The sequence below is a fragment of the Pelecanus crispus genome, chromosome 1 (genome assembly GCF_030463565.1).
Source record: "Pelecanus crispus isolate bPelCri1 chromosome 1, bPelCri1.pri, whole genome shotgun sequence".
Classification (NCBI taxonomy): domain Eukaryota; kingdom Metazoa; phylum Chordata; class Aves; order Pelecaniformes; family Pelecanidae; genus Pelecanus; species Pelecanus crispus.
The window spans coordinates 158974652-158994517 of record NC_134643.1 but is presented as its reverse complement, the minus strand read 5'-3'; the positions used below and the strand labels follow the sequence as shown (position 1 = coordinate 158994517).

Genomic DNA, 19866 nt, shown 5'->3' with positions numbered 1-19866 from the left:
GACCGGGGAGTTACAGGCGTTTTACCGTCTGTGAGTGGAGACCTAAGAGGTAGAGCTGTTGGTGGAAGTTTTTTTTCCTATAAATTAACTGTATCTCTAACCACAACCTCTCCTCTAATGATGGAGAACAGAAAGGTTAGTACAGATTTTCTCTTCCCTGCCCACCTCAGTATGTCATAGGTGCAAAGTAACCGATAACCCAGCAGCTAATGACTTTTCTCATTGTGGCTGAGAATGAACACAGAGGAGGGCTCAGAATGATGACAGAAAATGTTATGGCTATGTTTTACTGCCTTTGAAATGCGCTTCCCTAATGTATGTCCCTATCTGAGCAATAACCTACGCACCTAATCTGTTAGGAGAATTTTTTTTTTTTTTTGCTAGGTTGGATATCAGAAAAAATATGTGGTTGAGTCCAATAGAGATGCATGGTCACTGTTTTGAGGGAAGTGGGACATGTGTGCTGGGCTGGGGTGGAATAAGCAGGAAGTACCCAATTCTGTTTTAGTTTGTTCTGAGATCTGTGGGGTTCTTCCCTCATAAAATCCAAAACAAGTACAATGTAATGGGAAAGCAAACAAGAAACCAGTCATAAAGTAATGCCATTTGCGTCATGATTTTTGTCAAATGCAAAGGGTGTTGGTTGGAGATGGTGAACGAAAACAGTATCACGGGCAACTTGTCAGCCTAAGAGATTAATTTCTGTTAATCTGAAACTTTGACCAACTCCTTTTCTCTTAAAATTTTTTGTAGTACTGAGCTAAAAGTGCAAATTTATTTTGAGCTATCTAGTGTGTAAGAGTCCTTTTAAGAGCAGATGATAATTAGCGGTTAGGTTCTGGGCATTGGGCTTTTTGGTAGTATCTCGATGGTGTTCCATGAAATGGCACTTTACCAGAGGGTGGGATGGAGGAGGAAGAGTATCAGAGGAATTGCTGCATTGGAAGGTGTTTGCAGAGAATTAGGAGGGGTTACTGTAGGCAGCATAAACAGTGCCTTGAGTTACAGTGAATTTCTTCCTCTTAAAAGTGAAGAAACTTGCTGATATCTTTGCACTATTAATAGAAAAGATTTGCAGAAGCTGTGGTTTAAGGTGTGAAAGTTTGTGGGTGCCTGTATGACTCCTTTATTTCAAAAGCCTATTGTCAAACCAAGTGAGTAGACTTCTGTCAATTTTTCTTCACCTTAGGCTTTTAAAGATTATTTCTTTAATACATAGGAACCCTTTTCTCTTTTTAATTTTAATAAATCAGACCACTGGAGGGAGAATGTTCTTCTGGACCCCAGAATAATTTCATGTGATTTGTAGCTGATCCAATGGGAAATACAAGGCAGCCTATGTTCCTGTGGTAAAAAAAAGAAAGAAAGAAGTAAAAATTTTGCAAAATATCTTAAATATATACTTAAAATATAAGAAGAACAAGTTGTCTATATGCTTTTCTTCGCTGTTGCATAGTGAATATTGTTCTGCTGATCAACATGTCATGAGAAAGGCTTGTGTCACAAACCTGAAGTGCAATGATGCAAATAGAATGTATGATTTCAGTTGTATTTTATTTTTGTTTCAATTTCCATACAGGTAAAGATGTGTTTGAGGCATTTTACAAGAAAGACTTGGCCAAAAGACTGCTGGTTGGGAAAAGTGCATCAGTAGATGCTGAGAAGTCCATGCTGTCAAAGCTTAAACATGGTAGGTGCCTTCAGATGTGTTAAACTTTTATTACTTTCTGGCATGTAAATTGGAATCCTTATTTTTCTCATGCTTTAAGAAGTGACGAGACAGATTTATAAGTAATAGCTGAGCATACCACAGCTTTCATTGTGCTCAGTGAAAACTATTGAGCTGACCTCTTAGGTGTGTGACTGGTTCATTTAACGTACCTAGAGAGGAGTAAAATCCTTAAAACATGTACCTAGTTGTAGGCACTCTGGACCCTGGCAAATCTGGCTCAACTGTCTCAGGTTAAACCTTTATTGCTTGTTCTGTGCTTCTTTGTAATTGTGGGATCTTTGCTTTAATTCGTGTGACAGAATGTGGCGCTGCTTTTACCAGCAAACTGGAGGGCATGTTCAAGGACATGGAACTGTCAAAAGATGTCATGGTTCAGTTTAAGCAGGTACATTTAGTTTGTGTTCGTGTGCTAAATTTTCAGTAGTGGTGGGGAAGCACTCAACGGTGCACCATTGAGTTAAGCTAAAATAAAATGGAACGGCTTTTGAGCAGGTCCTGGTCATAGTAATAGGCTCTATTTATAGTTCTGTTTATAGAACAGAATTTATTTATTGTGTATGTATTCAGAGATAGTCTTATTTTAAAGTTTTATTTGTTTCCTTTTTAAGTCTACATTAAGGTCTAAATACCACATAGTAATTCAGTTGTCTAGCATACTTTAAAGCCCACATCCCTTCATTCTGTAAACTGTTGCTGCTCTGATGAATTCTCTGTGAATGACCCACACCAGAGGAACTCCCCGAAGGTTGCTAAGTGCACAGAAACCACGTATGTCTCAGCCCCAGAGCTTCCAACCTGTTGGTGACTGAGGGAGTGCTTGGAGGAAATACGCTCACCCTGTTGTTGCATTTCTCACTGGGTACCTGTTTTGGGGCCTCACTGCAGATAGGATACTGGGGTAGAGATCTGATCCAGGACACCTGCTTCTGGAGTAAAATACTCAAGTGACTTTTCTGTCCCGGACTTTGCAGCCTGGCTTGACTGATGCTATGCTCAAATTGTAAGAAAATGTATTGTTTAACAGATGTGTGGAAGTCCCAGAAGATCCTTTTCATCTTACAGTTCTTGTCCTGGCTTCCGATCAAAAGCTTTTCCTTTGCTCTGTTTGCGTGTGATTGAAGTTCCCTTGATCTTAATACCTTGTAAAGACAGTGGTCTAAGATACTTCAAGGCGTGTTTTCATTTTCTGTTTACTTCGAACGACTTGCCGTGTTTTGAAACTGGGTACAGGAGCAATAAATAGTCATGAAATTCAAAATCTTGGTAGAGCATGTCTAAGCAAGGATGTGGCCTGTAGAAATCTTTCATTATTCTACCAACTTTAAATTTCTAATTTAAGTATATAAATTTTTAAATTTAGCATGCAACAGTATACTTGAATGATTTTTTTTTTTTTTTTCCCCCCTCATCTCCTGTATTTTAGTATATGCAGAACCAAAGTGACCCAGGAAATATAGACCTGACAGTAAATATATTAACTATGGGATATTGGCCAACTTATACACCCATGGAAGTCCACTTAAATTCAGAGGTTAGTGTTTGAATTCTCCTTCTAAATGCGCTTTATGGAGTGGAATCATAATCACTATCACAGGGTGAAATAATGCCTTCATTTAAAGCTTTTTTAAATTTTTTTCCTGCTAGATATTTGAGAGGTTTATCTCATTTTAAAGATTCCGAAATTGCAAAAACTAAAATGTAGTTAAAATCCACCTTTTTTTCAGTGATTGTTTAACTTAATGTGGTTTTTTGCCTTTTAAATAATGATCATAATCTAAAATTAGTATTAAAATAAAATTAGTGTCCTATTTAATATTGCAGTCAAGCACTTAAAAGTTTAAAACTGGACAGTTCACCTTAATTTACTCAGTCTTTAACTACATTGGTTAGGCATTTTGATCTAGCCAATACTTACGTTACTGCACGTTCTTTTTTCTGTAAGATCCTTCCTCTGTTCCCTGCAACGTGTCTCGCAAAACTAGCCCCTGCATTTAAATAGCATTTGCCTGAAAAGAGATTGCTTCTAAGTTGAGAGATTTTCGCAAAGCTCCTATCAGTAGTGATTTAAGTTGAAATATGTATTTGGAGTCCTATTTCCTGCAATACCTTGCTTGATCTGAAACATGGGAAGCACTTCAGAGGCCAAAGATGGTAGCAGGGTTCCCATTCAGTTCAGAAGATGTGGAAGCTTTTGTGCTCTTGCTCGTGTGGCATCTTTTCCTCAGTAGCAGACTACATCGGAAGGATCCAACCTGAGCAACGGGTCATGAAAACGGAGGGTTAAAAGCCCCTTGCTGGGAAATAAGAGGCTATAAAGTACTGGAATCGGACTTGAATCTGTATAGGACAAACTAGAGGAAGAACTTGGGAGCAGATGGTAATAGTCAGTGTATAGGTGTGGGATGTATGCTTTTTCTCCTGTGGTTCCTTTGTCATATTCAAAGTCCAGGACAAAACCAGTATTTATTTTTGAGGTTTAAAACCCTTTGTGGGGGGGGTTGTATATGTGTGTCTGTTTACTTTTATTTAAAACAAACAAACAGACCAAAAAAGGGGGTGGGGAGGAAATTAAAAGCTATACTTGAATTGATACTTTCTTTTGTGCATAATAGTAGCAGTGTACTTGAGAGCAGAATTTTGCTCTTTGGATTTAGGTTTTCACACAAAACCACTTATTACAAAACATTGTTGGGGAGAACCAAAGAAATTACATGTGTGAAATCATCTGGCATCACTGTACTGGTATAACACTAATAAACTTTTTTCTCTCTTTGCTTTACAGATGGTAAAGCTTCAAGAGGTATTTAAAACCTTTTACCTGGGAAAACACAGTGGTCGAAAGCTTCAGTGGCAGACCACTTTAGGGCATGCTGTCCTAAAGGCAGAATTTAAGGAAGTAAGTTTGCTTATTTAATGCTTAGCCTGTTGGGATGAAATTGAAGTCAATTATTTGGAATCTAGTCATGCATTGTATTTTCTTATAAAGGTAGTAACATTTTTGTGGAGGAACAATCACAATTCAATATTGTTATTTTGTACAGAAAGTAGGCTTTTTGTAATTAAACTGAAATAGTAGCTAGCTCATGGAAGACAACAATGCAATACCTTTTGGTAACATTTGTATTTGTTTGATAGGAATTGTTGCTCGTTCAAATAAAGAAGGTTGTAATAAAGCAGTACATTAATGAAAGAAAAAAATGCAGCATCTTTTTAATATGGAATTGTTTTGATCATAGAAATACTGGTGATACTTCTGGAATGCTTCACTGATACATCACTAACACCCTTCAGTCTCTTTTTGTAATGACTGTGGTTAAAATACAAATGCTTGCTGAATTATTTAAGTCTTAAATAACCACATTGTGTCTTAATGTGGTTTTGGTTTGTCTTATGGAATATCTTGCTAATAATACAGCTTAATTGAGCCAGAGCAAAGACCCCCCAAAAACTGAATTCTTTTACTAGCTCATTGTGAATATGAAACTTAGCGTAGGCATTGTGTAACAGTAAGATGGATAGGTTTGTAGTTGTCGATTGACAGAGGTGTTTACAGCTGTCTGAAGAGTTTGAGTTATTTATTTCCTTTCCATTGCCTGTTTGTACAAACATAGAAACATTGTGCTACTGATAGTACTGTCACTCTGTATCATAGTAAATCAAAATTATCTTTTGTTTCTTTCATATTTGATCCAATGCCGAGATTTCTTTTGTATTAGCTTGCTCATTTCTATAAACTGAAACTTCAGTGAAGTATGAAGAGATTCACTATTGATGGCAGCAAAGCCAGAATTTCATACATTGTAATTAAAATGAAGTAAATGATGTGAAGTAAATACAAGGCCATTCTAATGAGCTTCTGCTGTGTGCCGTATTGCTACTGTTAGAGTAGCAAAAAAAGATATTTTAAAAATACCCCGTTTTCCTCGATACTGCATTCAAGCAGATTCTTCTGTGTGCTAGCCATTCTAAAATGCACGTCGTCTTGTAGAAATAAAAAAAAAAGAATGTATAGCCTTTGTAACTTGTCAGATTTGGAGGATACAATAGAAGTTGCTTTGAATATTACTTATAATTATTTTATATTTCTTTTTTAGGGAAAGAAAGAATTTCAAGTATCGCTCTTTCAGACATTAGTGTTGCTTATGTTTAATGAAGGAGATGAATTCAGTTTTGAAGAAATTAAAATGGCCACTGGTGTAGGTAGGAAGAATACTTTTTGATTCTTAAATTTTTTTATCGAATGATTGCCAGTTATGATTTGATACCTAAAGGCCTAATTTTAAGAAATTTGCCATGAACATTAGGACAAACTTGATGAGCCAATAGTATATTGACACCAAAAGAGATGACGAAAACACACTGCTGGTACTTCCTAGTGTAGATAAAATAGATGCTTCACAAAATAAATAGTAAGAGCTGTGTAGCGTATGATACTACTAATAACCTATTAGATTTACAAAATGTATCATTGCAATTCTTAAAATTCAAATGGTGATAAAGACTGTTGTGTGAGTACAGATTATTTTTGTTCTACTGCAGTTTCAAATATTATACTCTGAAAATGATCTGTTGTAGAATTCTGTCATTTTGGGGTGATTCAAGAGAGTATTTTCAATTGCACTGTACTGAGAGCTTGCCCACCTGTTTTCCATTGCTGTTGCTGGAGCGCCCTATTTACAATAGGTCTGATTTGTCAAGAGCAGCAGTGTCCGGTAGGGCGTATACTTCATAGCTGTCTCCTTCTGCACTTGAAACCTGAAGGCAGAAAGAACAAAGAAAACTGAGGAAAAGTACAGTTTTCTGTTTAGCCACCTGTAGTATCTACCTTCTGTATTCTAATGCTCTTGGGTGGGATTTTTTTGGAATTTTTACACTTCTTGAAATAGTTGCAGCCATTGGCATTAGTAATGATAACGCTATCATCTCTTTACTCTCTGGAACTTCTAGATCAACCAGCAGGTCATATCCAGTAGCCCTTCACATGTCGAATCTTAAGATCAACCCAATACAGTGACTGCTGAAGGAGTATTTGAACCCACACAAGTACTAAAATATTGTAAATATATTTACTATAATACTGTAAAATGGGGATATCAAGAATCCCTGTGGTTCAGAATGATGCATTGCAGAAGGCAGTACAGCCCAGGTGCTCCAGCTTCTCAGCCTCTAAGCTTCAGGTTGCTTAGTCATCCACTCCATTAATGCTAAGGGAGCTGAAGAAAACTCATGCCAGCGTGAATGATAAGCATCAGGATCGTCCAGAGAGGCTCATTAGGTCAGAGTACAATGGTTACAGAACAAACATAAGTTCACGCAAGCCTGATACAGATCCTGCTTTCTCATCTTGTATTGCTGTACCTTGGAGCTTGCATTGTGGCCGCCTAACAGCAATAGATAAAATCTGCTACATGGAAATTCATTATGTTATAGCACAATACAAAGGGTTTCTGTAGACTGTTTTTAAGGCAGCTGGATAGAACTGCTTGATAGTTGGGAGCTATCTATATTATGTTACTTCATTGCACTGAGTGCCATGACTGTTTCTCTTTCCTACGGGGAACTAGTGTAGGAATGCAGGTAACAAGGACAATTCACAGGGTTCCCGTGGGGCCAGAGTGGATGACATAAAAGCTCTGTCTTCCCAGGCTCTTCCTACACAAGGCATTCAGAGCTGCTTTAGAGAGGCCCCATTCCCACCTAGCAGTCTCCCTACTTCTAAAGGTGAGGAAACTCTTATGGCTAGAAATGATCTCAAAAATAGGTCTGACTCTGCACCCTTTCTGCCTCCTGCTGCTTGGATGATCCTTTCACTCATCGGTACCCTGCTGAAGGCTGGTATCCCTGATAGTTGGAAAAGAACAGAGATTCAGATATTAGAAAAAGTAGCTGAATTTGTGATGCAGCTGATTGGTGAATTGACTGCTAGGGGCAGAGGTGCTGATGGCCAGACTCTCAGAGACCGACCTGGATGAACCAGAGGTCCTGGCTCGTGGATACAAATAACATAGGACATGGTAGAAATCCTGGAGGGCAAAACTTGGGCATTAGGGTTGCCATAGAAACCATTTCTAAATGTTCTAAACACCAGGTGCAGGGCTAGACAGGCAGAATTGCAATGTATGCTTGAAAAAAATGATGTATGGAAGAGGGTCTAGATTTACTAGGAAGTAGGAAAGCCTTTGAAACAGGGGGAACCTGCACAAGATGGATGGGCTCCATCTAAATTCAAAGGGAGTGAAGCTGCTGGCACACTAAAATGTTTTAGAAAGTCTGTAAGGTTTGTCAGACTTCTCCCTCCGCCATCTAAAAATAACATAGGAGATCCAAGAAGAGTTCAGAGAATGGGAGTAAAGATGGAAGACATAGGACAGCTTCTTTAGAAGGAACAGCTAAACATTAGGACTAAACTAAATAGACCAAAAGGTAAATAGAAATCAGTGAATAGGGATTTGTTTTCTTACTCAAAAAAAAAAAAGAAAAAAAGCTAGGGGGCATAAACCAAAAACTAAACAGCATGTTATAAAAGCTGGAAGTGTACAGAATTCAAGGAGACAGGTTCAGGGAAAAGCAAAGCACTGAAGGTTTCTCAGTGCATAGAAGCCACCTGTGGCTAAGGAAGTCCCTGAGCCCTAAGTGATTGGAAGCTTAGAGAGCAGCTGGATGAGGAGAGGAGGAAGAGCAGGGAGGCATGGAGCTGTATTAGCTTTGCTCTAATACGCTGCCCTATGCTCACCTGCTTGTGGCTGCTGCCAGAGGCAGGATGCTGGGCTAGATGGACCTTCTGAGCCAGGGTGCCTGTTCTCCAGTTCTAAACTGAACACTGAAAGGGATACTGAACATCTTAACTCCGAAGGATTGCATCTAACTGCTTCCTTTACTTTGGTGTTCTCGTGTGCCAGCTTGTTCTGGGGGGTGGTGGAAGCCTTGTGCCATTTTTATTTAACTAACATGTATTTGTGTTGAGACCCTATTATGAGGCGTTACCCAGTCTTTGCACATTGGTGTTAGCTGCAGAAGAGTGCAGCCAGCCGTGCCCATGCCATAGGGCAGAATAAAATATTGCAAGTTGAAGTGTCAGTGAAGGATTTAGAACAGATCAGTAAATCAGACAGTAAATTAGACCACCACCTATTGGTAAGATTAATCCAGAAGCTTTACAGGAACTTTCCAGTATAAATACTGAATTAGTTTGTCTAGTTTGTAATTTAAGTGAGCCTTGGTGCAATAAGAATGGCAAGTGACAAGAGCAATGCTATTTTTGTAATTTATTTTTTAAATTCATGGAGTAATTCTGCAGATTACTGCAGGGTAGCAGGTCTGTATGGGGAAGAACAGAACCGGTAGGCTCATGGATAAGTGTATATTAGGGAAGAGCCAGCATGATTTATGCGATGCATAATTTCCTTTTCAAGTTCTTTGAGGGAGTTGGCAAGCATATGCACAATCATAATTGTGCACTTGGGTTTTAAAAAGCTCTTGATAAGAGCTCCTCACAAGCTCTAAAATAAACTACGTTTTCATGGCTTGAGAGGGAAGTTCCTCTTAGGGGTGAATAAATGATTAAAAGACAGAAAACAACAGGTAGAAATGAATGGGTAGCTTTCAGTGAAAGGAAGCTCCTATTTGGGATCCCCAGGTATTATTCAACGTAGTCATTAAAGATCTGAAGAAGATGAATACTGATGTGACAGAATTTGATGCTGATTCTTTCAGGAGGTCAAATCTGAAACTTCTAGAAAAGTTTAAAAAAGGATCTCACACTGTTGAACAATTAGGAGATCAAATCCAGTGTTGATGAATATAAGGATGTCTGTAGTGGGGAAATAACCTTAACCAGACGTCAGAGATTGGCTTTGTTAGATGTGACTGCTCAGGAATGAAGTTGTGCAGTCATTGTGTCCCCTGAAAACATCAACTGAATGTTCATCAGTGATCAGAAGGGCAAAAAGCGTGCTGGTAACTTCTGGGGAAGTTGTTGAGAACAAAGCAGAAAGCATCATTATGCTTTGTGTCCTTGTGTTTGGAGACTTCATAAATTTCAGGACAGCCCATCTCTGAAAGTGTATAGTAGAATTAGAAAAGGACAAAAAAGATGAAGAAGAAATATGGACGGTATGGAACGGTTCCCATGCAGAGGATGGAGAGTTCATCTCTTTAACTGGGGGCATGATAGTTTGGAGAGAGGTGAAAAGGAGGAAATGCAATAGTCTGTAGAATTATGAATGGCTTAGAGATGGTGAATAGCGAATTCACTAGCCCTCACGGCACAAGAATTCAGGGATCTTTTAGCTTCTCCATTTGTTACTAGCCAAGTCAAAGAACCTGGGTTGGGTGAGGCAGACATTTTGATCCAATACATAAAACATATAATGTAGTTGTTCTCAATTGAAACTGACTTAGCTGCCTAAGATTAATGGCAGGCCCTAAAGCACTAATTCTCAAACATCAGATCAACTCAGACTGAGTCAGCCCCCAATTTATTGCAGGTACATTGATTTTTGAGAACACCATAAAGGTGATCATAAGTTATATTCTGCTTATTTAATGTGTTCCTGTGGACCTCTCACTATATAAGCATCATGAATAATGTACTGGAATGAGGTGTGAAGCATTTGGGATTTTCCAATGTTATAAAAATCTATTTGGCAAGTTTGGTACTCTTTCTTCTCCTGTTGAAGCAGCTTTAGCAGTGCTTCCATGGGGGTTCGTCAGGTCTATCAGTCATGTCTCCCCAGTTCCCCGCTGACTACTGCGGAATATAGTGCCAGTCAGGTAAACATTTGTTTGTTTCACTCAGGAGTCATACTGCAGTTAATATAAAGAAATGACTGGTCAGTATGGCAGAAACCGGGAAGATAGTATGACTTAAAACTTTCAGTTGCTTAAGCAAGTGCTTTCACAAAACAAAACCTAGCAATTTGTGTTTGGTGCTGCACCTGACAGGATAGACAGCCAGGGCCAGAGTTCCAGTTCTTTAATACGTCTTTCATACATTCATTATCTACTATGTATATTTTACAGAGGTGCATATGATATATTCTGTGGTTCTGCTGTCCAGACACTTATTAATTTATGCAGGTTCAGTATTAGCTACCTTGCTGTGTTTACAGTATTACAAGTTAGTTTTGTAAACGTCTTGCACTTAAAGGAAGTGGGTATCTGGATATCAAAACCCCTGGGTATTGAAACAGTTTGGACAACAGGTCTCGACATGCCTTTCCAACTTTGTCTATTGTATCTTTATATTCCATTGCCATCTAACACAAAATACATATACTTTTGGGGGTCAAAAAGTCATACTCATATGAATTTTCCTCATGCTAAGTAGAAGAGTACTTCATGGGCGATTACCACATTACTAAAAAAAACCCCAACCAACCAACCAAAAAAACCCAAACAAAACATCACATGGATTTCTCCCCCTTTGGGATATCACTGTCTTCATCTGCATTAACTGGCCATAGTTGGAACTTGTGTTTTCCAGTCACTGTTACAATAAAGTATCGCCAGTCTCATTAAAGAGATGAGATCTGCCTGCGATACTTTACTGCAGTTAGAAAATGCATAAACTGTCACTCAAAGAATAGTTACCTTCTTTTTGGTAACCGTGTTTCTTTGAGATGTGTTGTCCAAATATACTCCATGCTTTTACCTGCCTTCTCATTATCAAGAAATCCTCTAGAAGCTGTAGGGTTTTTTTTACTTAGTGACTTATAGGTAATTGCAGATTCCTTCCCTTTGGCACACTGTAACCTGCGACTTAGCATGCAGGGCAGAAGCCAAGCTCCAAAGTATACCGAGTGTTTTTAACAGTCCTTGTGTTTAGACAAAAACACAACTCAAGAGTCTGCATTTACTGAAGGTGAAACACCCAAAAAGTGTGAGACATCATAAATGCCTGTTTAGTCAATGTGGTTTAAAGGGTTTTTTTTAGTAATCATAGAACAGCTGGAAGTTTCAAAAAGGAAAAAGTCACTCTGTGTGAAAGTTGAAGTATTTTTGAAATATTAACAGTGTTAATCTTTTACTCAGCTACACTGCACTTCAGCACTAGATTGCAAAACTTTTCTTTCAACTTTTAGACTAAAACTGTTCAGGAGATCTGACACATTTGGTGATAATTTTATATTGTGAATAAAAGTATTCTAGAGACTGCAGAGGCTGTTTCAATGCAAAATCGTGATACAAGACTTTGCAACGTAATTATTAGAATGTTTTAGACTTCATTTTATCTACTTGTTCAAATGCTTTTAGCTTTAAATCTTACTAGATAAAATCTTCCTCACCCACTTGTTTCTACTACTTTCCTGTTGTGGGGGGAGTTTGTGACTATAATAACTGTCAGCTCTGCCTTCTCACAAAACATCTTCCTATCAACTTAGACTTTGTTTCTTTTTATTATATATTTTCTGGTGTGTGTTAAAAATAGTGATGAAATCATAAAATGGGTGGCTTGAGTTTCTTGTCATCAACTGATTTTTTTTTTTTGTTTCATCTAAAGTCCTGTTACAACCAAACAAAACTAAAGGAATAAAACCAGGCTCACGCTAATGTGAAATCTTTTCTGAAACTACCTTTGAATGGAAAGCTTGCTAAGATGAGCCTGAGCCTGTCTTCCTGACATGTACAATTCTGTGCATGCTCTCAGCACATACCTGTGGGAAGATGTGAGACCAAGCTCGAAGGCTGTAAGCTGTTACCTGACTGGAACTTAGCTGGAAGAAGGCATTAACATAAACCCAGTAACTTTTCAATTGTATTTCTAGATTAGCCACATGAAACTCTTCACACTAATGTTCTGTTCTGCTTTCTCCCATACTTTGAACTTCTTCACAGAGGACAGTGAATTAAGAAGAACCTTGCAGTCTTTAGCTTGTGGAAAAGCACGAGTACTGATTAAAAATCCAAAGGGCAAAGATGTAGAAGATGGAGATAAATTCATCTTTAATGGTGACTTCAAGCATAAATTGTTTAGAATAAAGATCAACCAAATCCAAATGAAAGAAACAGTATGTATTTATTTTTTGCATTCATTCTGTTTGTGTTAACTCTTTATCCACATCCCACATGGAGAGACAGAATCTTTGCATTTCCTCTCATAGTTTTTGCATATGGAGAAAGGAAACGGGTACTAAATTCTTCTGGTAGTTGAGATGACTCGCAGAGGCAATAAAGATTTTAAGAGTCATTGAAATCGAAACAACTTAGGTTCCTTCCTGTGCTTGCAAATTTAAATACCTATATATTAAACTGATAGGATCCTGTAGATGTTTCAGGACGTCTTGGAAGTTTTCGTGGTATGGCTGAAGTGTTGGTACTATATTGAACTCATGAACCAAATGTTACCGTGTCATCGAATCATAGAATCGCTTAGGTTGGAAAAGACCTTTAAGATCATCCAGTCCAACCATTAACCTAACACTACCAAGTCCACCTCTAAACCAATTAAGGGTAGAGTAGTAATGTCATGTTTCCTGGCTTGGTGGCTGGATTATTTTTTAATGAAAGTAAAACTAGGAATCAGGTCACTTCTTTGCTTTATTTAGTGGGTAAGAGAGTTACTGAAGTCAGGGTTGTCCCTGGTTTTGCAGTGGATGTCTTTGTACTTGAATCTCAATTCTTGACACAAGGTGACATGTTTTAATTAACACCGAGTTGTCTCCTTTTTCCCTTTGCATATTAAAATCCCTAAAATTTAAATTGGAATTGAGCTGTTTCATTCAGAAGACTACTGTATTTGGGCTGTCAAACTGTTATGTGTTCTCTCGATATCTGAAGTGAGTTTTTAAGATTTAGTTTAATTTAGCAAATAAAATAAAATTAAGATTTTAATAAAATAAATTAAAATCAGATTTAAAATAAGGTGTACATTATTTTTTTCTTCATGTTATCCTTAATTTTATCTTTGGCTTGCTTTAGCAGTACACTTCAGAATCACTTAGTTCTTAGCATGCAGTAATGCATGCATCTGTCTCAAAGATGAATAAGAATACATGAGTTGCCTTTTACTGGAAAGGTTAACTATAGAAATATAATTGATAAAAAAATAGCAAAAAAGGTGATATGATTTGTGGTGTTGTATTGCTCTTTAGGTTGAGGAACAGGTCAGCACAACTGAACGAGTGTTTCAAGACAGGCAATATCAGATTGATGCTGCTATTGTACGAATAATGAAGATGAGAAAGACTCTTGGTCATAATCTCCTTGTTTCTGAATTGTATAATCAACTGAAATTTCCCGTAAAGGTAACTGATTTTGTTTTTCAAACCATCCTAGGATTATATATTTTTCCATTCAGCTGGTCCATAAGAGTAAGAAATGTGAAATATGTCTTATGTCTGAATTGAATCCAAACGGTGAGGTATTGAAATGAGTGTGTGAACAGAAATAAGCCAGAGTATCAGTAGGAAACTATATTTAGATATTTACTATGGCGCATTTTCTCATGTAGCTGTTAGCAGTCCTATTTTTTAAAATGTAATATAAATGCAAATATATTTTTAACTGTCTTACTAATATCTTTTCTTGTAGCCTGGAGACTTGAAAAAGAGGATTGAATCTCTCATTGACAGAGACTATATGGAGAGAGACAAAGACAACCCCAATCAGTACCACTATGTTGCATAATGGAGAGGACATGCTTTTACTTAAAAAAATAAATAAAAAAACCCAAACCCAAAAAAATAAAAACCAAAATCATCCACATATATCTTCAGGACACTGAATACCTATGCTGTTCCAGACTTCCCTTTTAGCAGATTTCAGGTTGACGTATATTATTCAACCAGCTGCATGCATTGCTGTGGAAGAGAAGCAAAATGACATGTTAATTGATCATCCTTGTCAAGACTCCTTACAAAGTTTAAATGTCGTATTTTTATTTCTTTTAGTTACTCTTTTGTTCTTTTGGGTTCTTCGAAATTTAGTTTTACAGTTTTGTTTAACACTGTCATTGAAGTTGGATGGAAAGGTAAAATTACCTGTGTGAGAAATACTTCTGTGATGGATGCGAGTCTGGTTTCTTCATTTATGTGTTCCTAACTGCATCCATAAAGACCCTATATGCTGCATCCTTTAGCTACAGTGACAACTTGAGTAACTTTTTAAAAAGCTGTGTAATTGATGAACACTTACATACAAGCAGTGTTGTTGAAATACACTGAATTTTTGAAATCACACACCATGAAAACCCTTAAACTTGTGTTCAATTAATTTTCTTTCAAATGATTATAAACTTCAGTCTGGTTTGGATAAATCAGGTTTTGAAGTGAGATCCTTGAAGTGCCAAGAGGAAAACTGCGTTCATGTGTGTAATGAGTTGTTGGATTATTTAGCTAAGATATGGATTATTTTATTACTACTTCTGCTGGCTTGGGTGGCAAAGATTAGATCTGAGTCAGAGGCCCTACCTCATTTTAGGGCAACTGGTGTTTATCACTGTTTATGTAATTGCCGTAATATTTAGTTTCGCCTTTAAAATAACATACAGGGAACCTACTGTACAGCATGCTCCACTTTAAAAAACAAAAGTTTTTTTTTAAAAAAGACTTTTATGGTCTCGATATTGTGAAAGCATAGTTTTTTGTCTTGAAAGACTAAGGATTTTGTGAGTACTTTGTTACATAATGTATATATGTAAGTTGATTTGAATTAAAGAATGAAAGACACTGTAGATCTGTTAGATAATTGTAACTATAAGGAAGACACCTTTTGTGGTAATACTTAGAAGACTCTGTTTATTTTCCAGATTTGCATACTGGTGTGTTTCATTCTGAAAAAGAGCTACCAAAGGAGCTTTGGTCATGGCATAAATGAGAATTTAACTGAGCAATATTTTCTTGAGAGATACCTTACTAAATTTATGTAAAATGGGTTTTGTGCATCAATTAAAAAGCCACCACCTCTTCTTAAAGTAAACATTGCTAAGAGTTGACATCTTGTGGATTTACATATTGAAGTCCTTGTTCTGTCATCTGGTGTCATTAATTGTATTGCATTCTTCTGAATTATTTTTGTTCCCTTTTGTGTTTAGTTTCTAAACGCGTTTAGTTTATTGTATTTAAAACATATTTAATATTGTAATTTAATGTAGACTTATTTTAATATTTGAATCTTCAGTTAATGCAAATAAAATCTTTGATGCATATTAAATTAATTTCTTAGCCTTTGTGAGAATGTGGCACTTCAGTTTATTTCCGCAGTTTGTTCTTTAGTGTTAACTATACCATTCGCCTTGTAATTCACTTTCCATGCATGTGGAAGCTGATCAGATCCATCTTACTAGATTTTTAAAACAAAAAGGAGTGTGTGCCTCACAGAAGTGTCATGGGCAGAGGCTTTATCCACACAGAAAGTTGGCAGTAGTATGCAGTAACTGATATCAAGCAGTGAATGTGTACTGCCTTCCCCTTCCGAACCCCAACCTCCTGGTTCAACAGTTTTAAACAATAGATTAAGAGCAGTGGTGTTACCCTGAAGATGGCTGAAATGGTTCTGCCTTATGAAGTAATGTTAATAGATTAAAAGTGCTGAGATAGGCAGTTTTTCTTAATTGCCATAGACTAGAACTCTCCGGCCCAGTCACTCTGGTATAGCAATTAAAAATGAGTTTTTCCACAAGCAGTGGAAATAATGAAGCCAGTCTTTCTGTGATGTGTGCCCTTTGTCCCCGGCTGTATCATTCCCCTCCTCCCCTGCCCCCCCGCCAAATAATCTCAAGCAGCAGTACCACAGAGGGTTTTTCTGCTTAGTTCGGCCTTCCTGCTCATGGGAGCATTGGTTTTGTTCTCCTTGATCCAGCTGCTGATCTCCATCCATCCCCTTACACCCCAAACCTACAGAGAACATACTGATCTCTGAAGGGTTTTTTCACTCTTCCAAATTGGTCTGAAAGCAGCTTTAGAGGTTCGAAAGCAGCTTTAGAAGTTCAAAAGCTATGGGAGAGATGGACAGGCCAGGTGATCATGAATCTCTTTTTCCCAGATCCTCATTTTTAATTTGATTTCCTCAAATTTCTCTTCATGGGATTTTGTATGTGCTGAACCAAACAGGTAAGCAGTTAGTTTATTAGTCAGCATGGTAATCACTTCTTCCTAGCAAAATAGCTGCATTTGATAGCTTTTTGATAGCTGGTGATAGAATTTGGCTGAGTATCCAGTCTCAACCAGCTGTTGGTTTGATGACAGCTATTTGGTTCAGACTGCCCCTATTTGTGCCCACAGGGCAGAGTGCTAAAAATTTCTTCCTGGAAGATCACCCAGTGTTGAAGACATCAGGCAGTAGCAAAGTAACAGATTTCCTCTGTAGTGCATCTACGTTCAGAAGACATCTTGAAAACCTGGATCTTGGCAATTCAGCGTCCTTGGAACAAGCTGTGTAGCAGCTTCTGTGGAATGACAAAAATAACAGCAGGAATCTGGGATACAGGTAGGGGCTCTCCAGTCTTACCCAAACCTTCCGATTTAACTTGAAACTTTCCAGTTCAACTCAGTTTAACTTAAACATTCAGATACCTCATCCAGACATGTTACATATATTTAAAAAGCAATTTTCCTAAATGTGCTGCCCTGTCATCTAGCCCAACATCTCCTGAGGGAAAGCACGTGCGAGAATGCAGGCTGATGGCTGACTTGCAGGTGCTTCCCAAGTCTGGCAATTGCAGCTCTCCTTACCAGCCACCAACAGCCTCCTTCCTGCCCACTCCTTGTGTCCTGTTTTCCTAGTTCTGTATTTTAGCTTCCCTTGTATTCCTTTATCTGAACCTGGGTTTATTGTTAAACTCCCTTGGTCTGCTGCAGCTTCTTTCTTCCTTTCTTTGTGCTATGCATCTTTGAAAAAAAATTACACACCTTTCAGGCAACTTTAGTGCATCGATTTGTTATGCAAATAGACCTATTTGTAGGTTTATAATCTTTGGCAGGTGTGTTAGGGAGAGTGGACTCTGTACGATAACCTCGGTTGCCTATTCCTACCAAGTTTCTTCAGAAAGAAAGTAACCCAGTGAAGTCAGATAATACACAGCAAAAGGCTACAGGGAAAATGGAGTCACATTTTGTGGAAATTCTTTTCCTGGTAAAAATTCCCAACCTGTACTTTGTCTTCCATGCTAGTATTCTGCCTTGACTTTGCAGAACAGTTTGTGTTGTAGTAGCGGCTCCTAGATCTTGTGGGCATTTCCCGTGTTCTTCCCCATAAGCAGCTGTTCGGCATCCATGGCTCTGCAGGGCCAGGAGGTGTACCATGGTTAATCTGGAACTGTGTTCATGTTGGCTGGCCAGCAGCTCTGTCAAACAAAACGCACGAGGGCTGGATATGGACTATGTTTCCCTCAGTGATGGCACCAATTTGGATCTCCAGGCTATCTATATAGCAGCTTTTATAGAAGCTGTAACTTTATGTTTGTTTATGTCTTACCCTGCTATCAAGTTTGATTGATGTTGGCCAACAAGTTATCGAGCAGTGAGGCTGACGGCGAACATGGTTGTGTAAGACTTATTTCATTAGGAAAGCAAGCTACCAAACACCCTGGTAATATTTCCACTGACAATGACATAGAGATTGGGTTTTGTGCAGTCTCAACACCACTGTAAAAGGCTTAGTAAGCTAATGATCCACAGCACGTAAGGTCAACATCATTCTCTGCTGATAGCCTTATGTTCTTTAGTTACCAATTTCTTGCCACAATATTGTTGCTTGATGCAACTTATGTATTAATTGGTAGTTAGCCAAGCATCTATCATTTTTCAGTTCTCGATGGGTACCTATTTTCCAGTAGAGGGGTGGATGACTGCACAGCAAGTTTAAACCTGACTTTGGGCCTCCCTCTCTATTTTGTTTTCTGGCAGACTTCAAGGCATCCACAGACCTTCCTCCACTCCCGGTGCAGGTTCCGAATACAGTGATCAAAAAATGAGAAGAGCCGATGTCCCATCTCCATTAACCTCACCCCCTCTGCTGGTAACTCATTCAAACACTTGACCAGAGCTGTTTCTTATATGCTTTTTGAAGTTAACTAACTTCTGCTTTTGGCAATACATGGCAAAAATAAAGACTGCTAGAAGTGCTGCAGGGAAAAGCAAACAAACTAAATTAAAGCATTTCCATCTCTAAAAAATGCACAGATAAAAATGCAGCATTAAGAAAGGTCTGTTTGTAGCAATAGCATTGAAAGGCAGATCCCCAAACCACCCTGAAGAGCAAATAGACTTCTCTAGGATGTTTTGGGGAAATAGGAAGTGTAAGTGAACTGAGACAAACATCAGGGAAAGGTCATCAAATTTAGAGTTGCTGTACTTGACTTTAGCAGCTGGTTGTAGCTAAATTGCATTTCAAATGGGTTCTAAGTAAAGATGTATGAAGGCAGCTTGGGAGCGTAAAGGATTCTGTCTCAGAGCTGATTAATCTGGAATACACTGTAATGAGGAGAAGGATGACATGGGAGTCATTTTCAGAAAGCACAAGCACCCTGCTATTGGCACAGTTTCCAATAGTACTTGAAATAGGATTTCAATAGCAAAGTAAGTACTCCTGAGGTTTCAGATGAAGAAAGTGTACCCTTAACAGCTTAGGTAAGAAAGAGCATTGAATTACAAAGTGATCAAATGGCCTGGGCTCTGTATCTCCGTTACTATGCTAACATCTGACAATGTCGATAGACAAACTTCACCTCTTTTTTTCTAGTTATCTCCAAAAAAAAGAGGGACTTCTTAAAACTCGTGTTTATAAAAACATCGGAAACTATGTGAAGGAGCAATTAATTTTACTCATGCAACCACAAGTCATTAGCAGTCCCTGTTTTGGCTCGAACACGTATGTGGATTATATGTATACACAGGTATACGCAGATGCATCACTTCAGAGCTAAGAGATCGTTAACTTCCAGTGCTTTTATACAGCTGGGACTGGATTAATTCTAGGCAAGATGACTGCACTCACCTTGGACTGCTTTGAAACTCAGTGGCAAGAAACGTATTCCGGAGGCAATACAGAACTCAGGCGGGTTAATTGCTCACCGACGCCATTTCTCACCATCCTCTATCACCTCCCCTTCAACACGGGGCGGGGGGGGGGGCGGTACTGCGCTCCCCACGGGGAAACACGGTTGAAGGCCTAGAGCTGGCCAGGCTGGCCTGGGC

The 19866-nt window shown here is 38.3% G+C and overlaps 1 protein-coding gene and 1 long non-coding RNA gene across 5 annotated transcripts in view; one reads left to right on the top strand and one right to left on the bottom strand.

The window, feature by feature from the left end:
* CUL4A (cullin 4A) overlaps positions 1 to 16298 on the top strand; it is a 42468-nt gene extending 26170 nt beyond the window's left edge. For 3 of the 4 annotated variants that reach the window (XM_075710303.1, XM_075710310.1, XM_075710318.1), the window contains 8 exons: positions 1580 to 1690; positions 2032 to 2117; positions 3156 to 3263; positions 4515 to 4628; positions 5827 to 5932; positions 12569 to 12741; positions 13825 to 13977; positions 14264 to 16298. In XM_075710303.1, the coding sequence (XP_075566418.1) occupies positions 1580 to 1690; positions 2032 to 2117; positions 3156 to 3263; positions 4515 to 4628; positions 5827 to 5932; positions 12569 to 12741; positions 13825 to 13977; positions 14264 to 14359 (947 nt within the window). In that variant the 3' untranslated portion in view covers positions 14360 to 16298. Of the gene's footprint in view, positions 1 to 1579; positions 1691 to 2031; positions 2127 to 3155; positions 3264 to 4514; positions 4629 to 5826; positions 5933 to 12568; positions 12742 to 13824; positions 13978 to 14263 lie in introns of all 4 variants that reach the window. The other variant, XM_075710295.1, reaches the window with a different exon arrangement.
* Positions 14496 to 19832, bottom strand: LOC142593533 (uncharacterized). The gene is made up of 4 exons (XR_012831052.1): positions 19667 to 19832; positions 17819 to 18014; positions 16461 to 17117; positions 14496 to 14532 (listed from the first exon to the last, which is right to left on the bottom strand). It is a non-coding gene; the product is annotated as an uncharacterized LOC142593533 (long non-coding RNA).
* Positions 19833 to 19866: the final 34 nt, after the last annotated feature.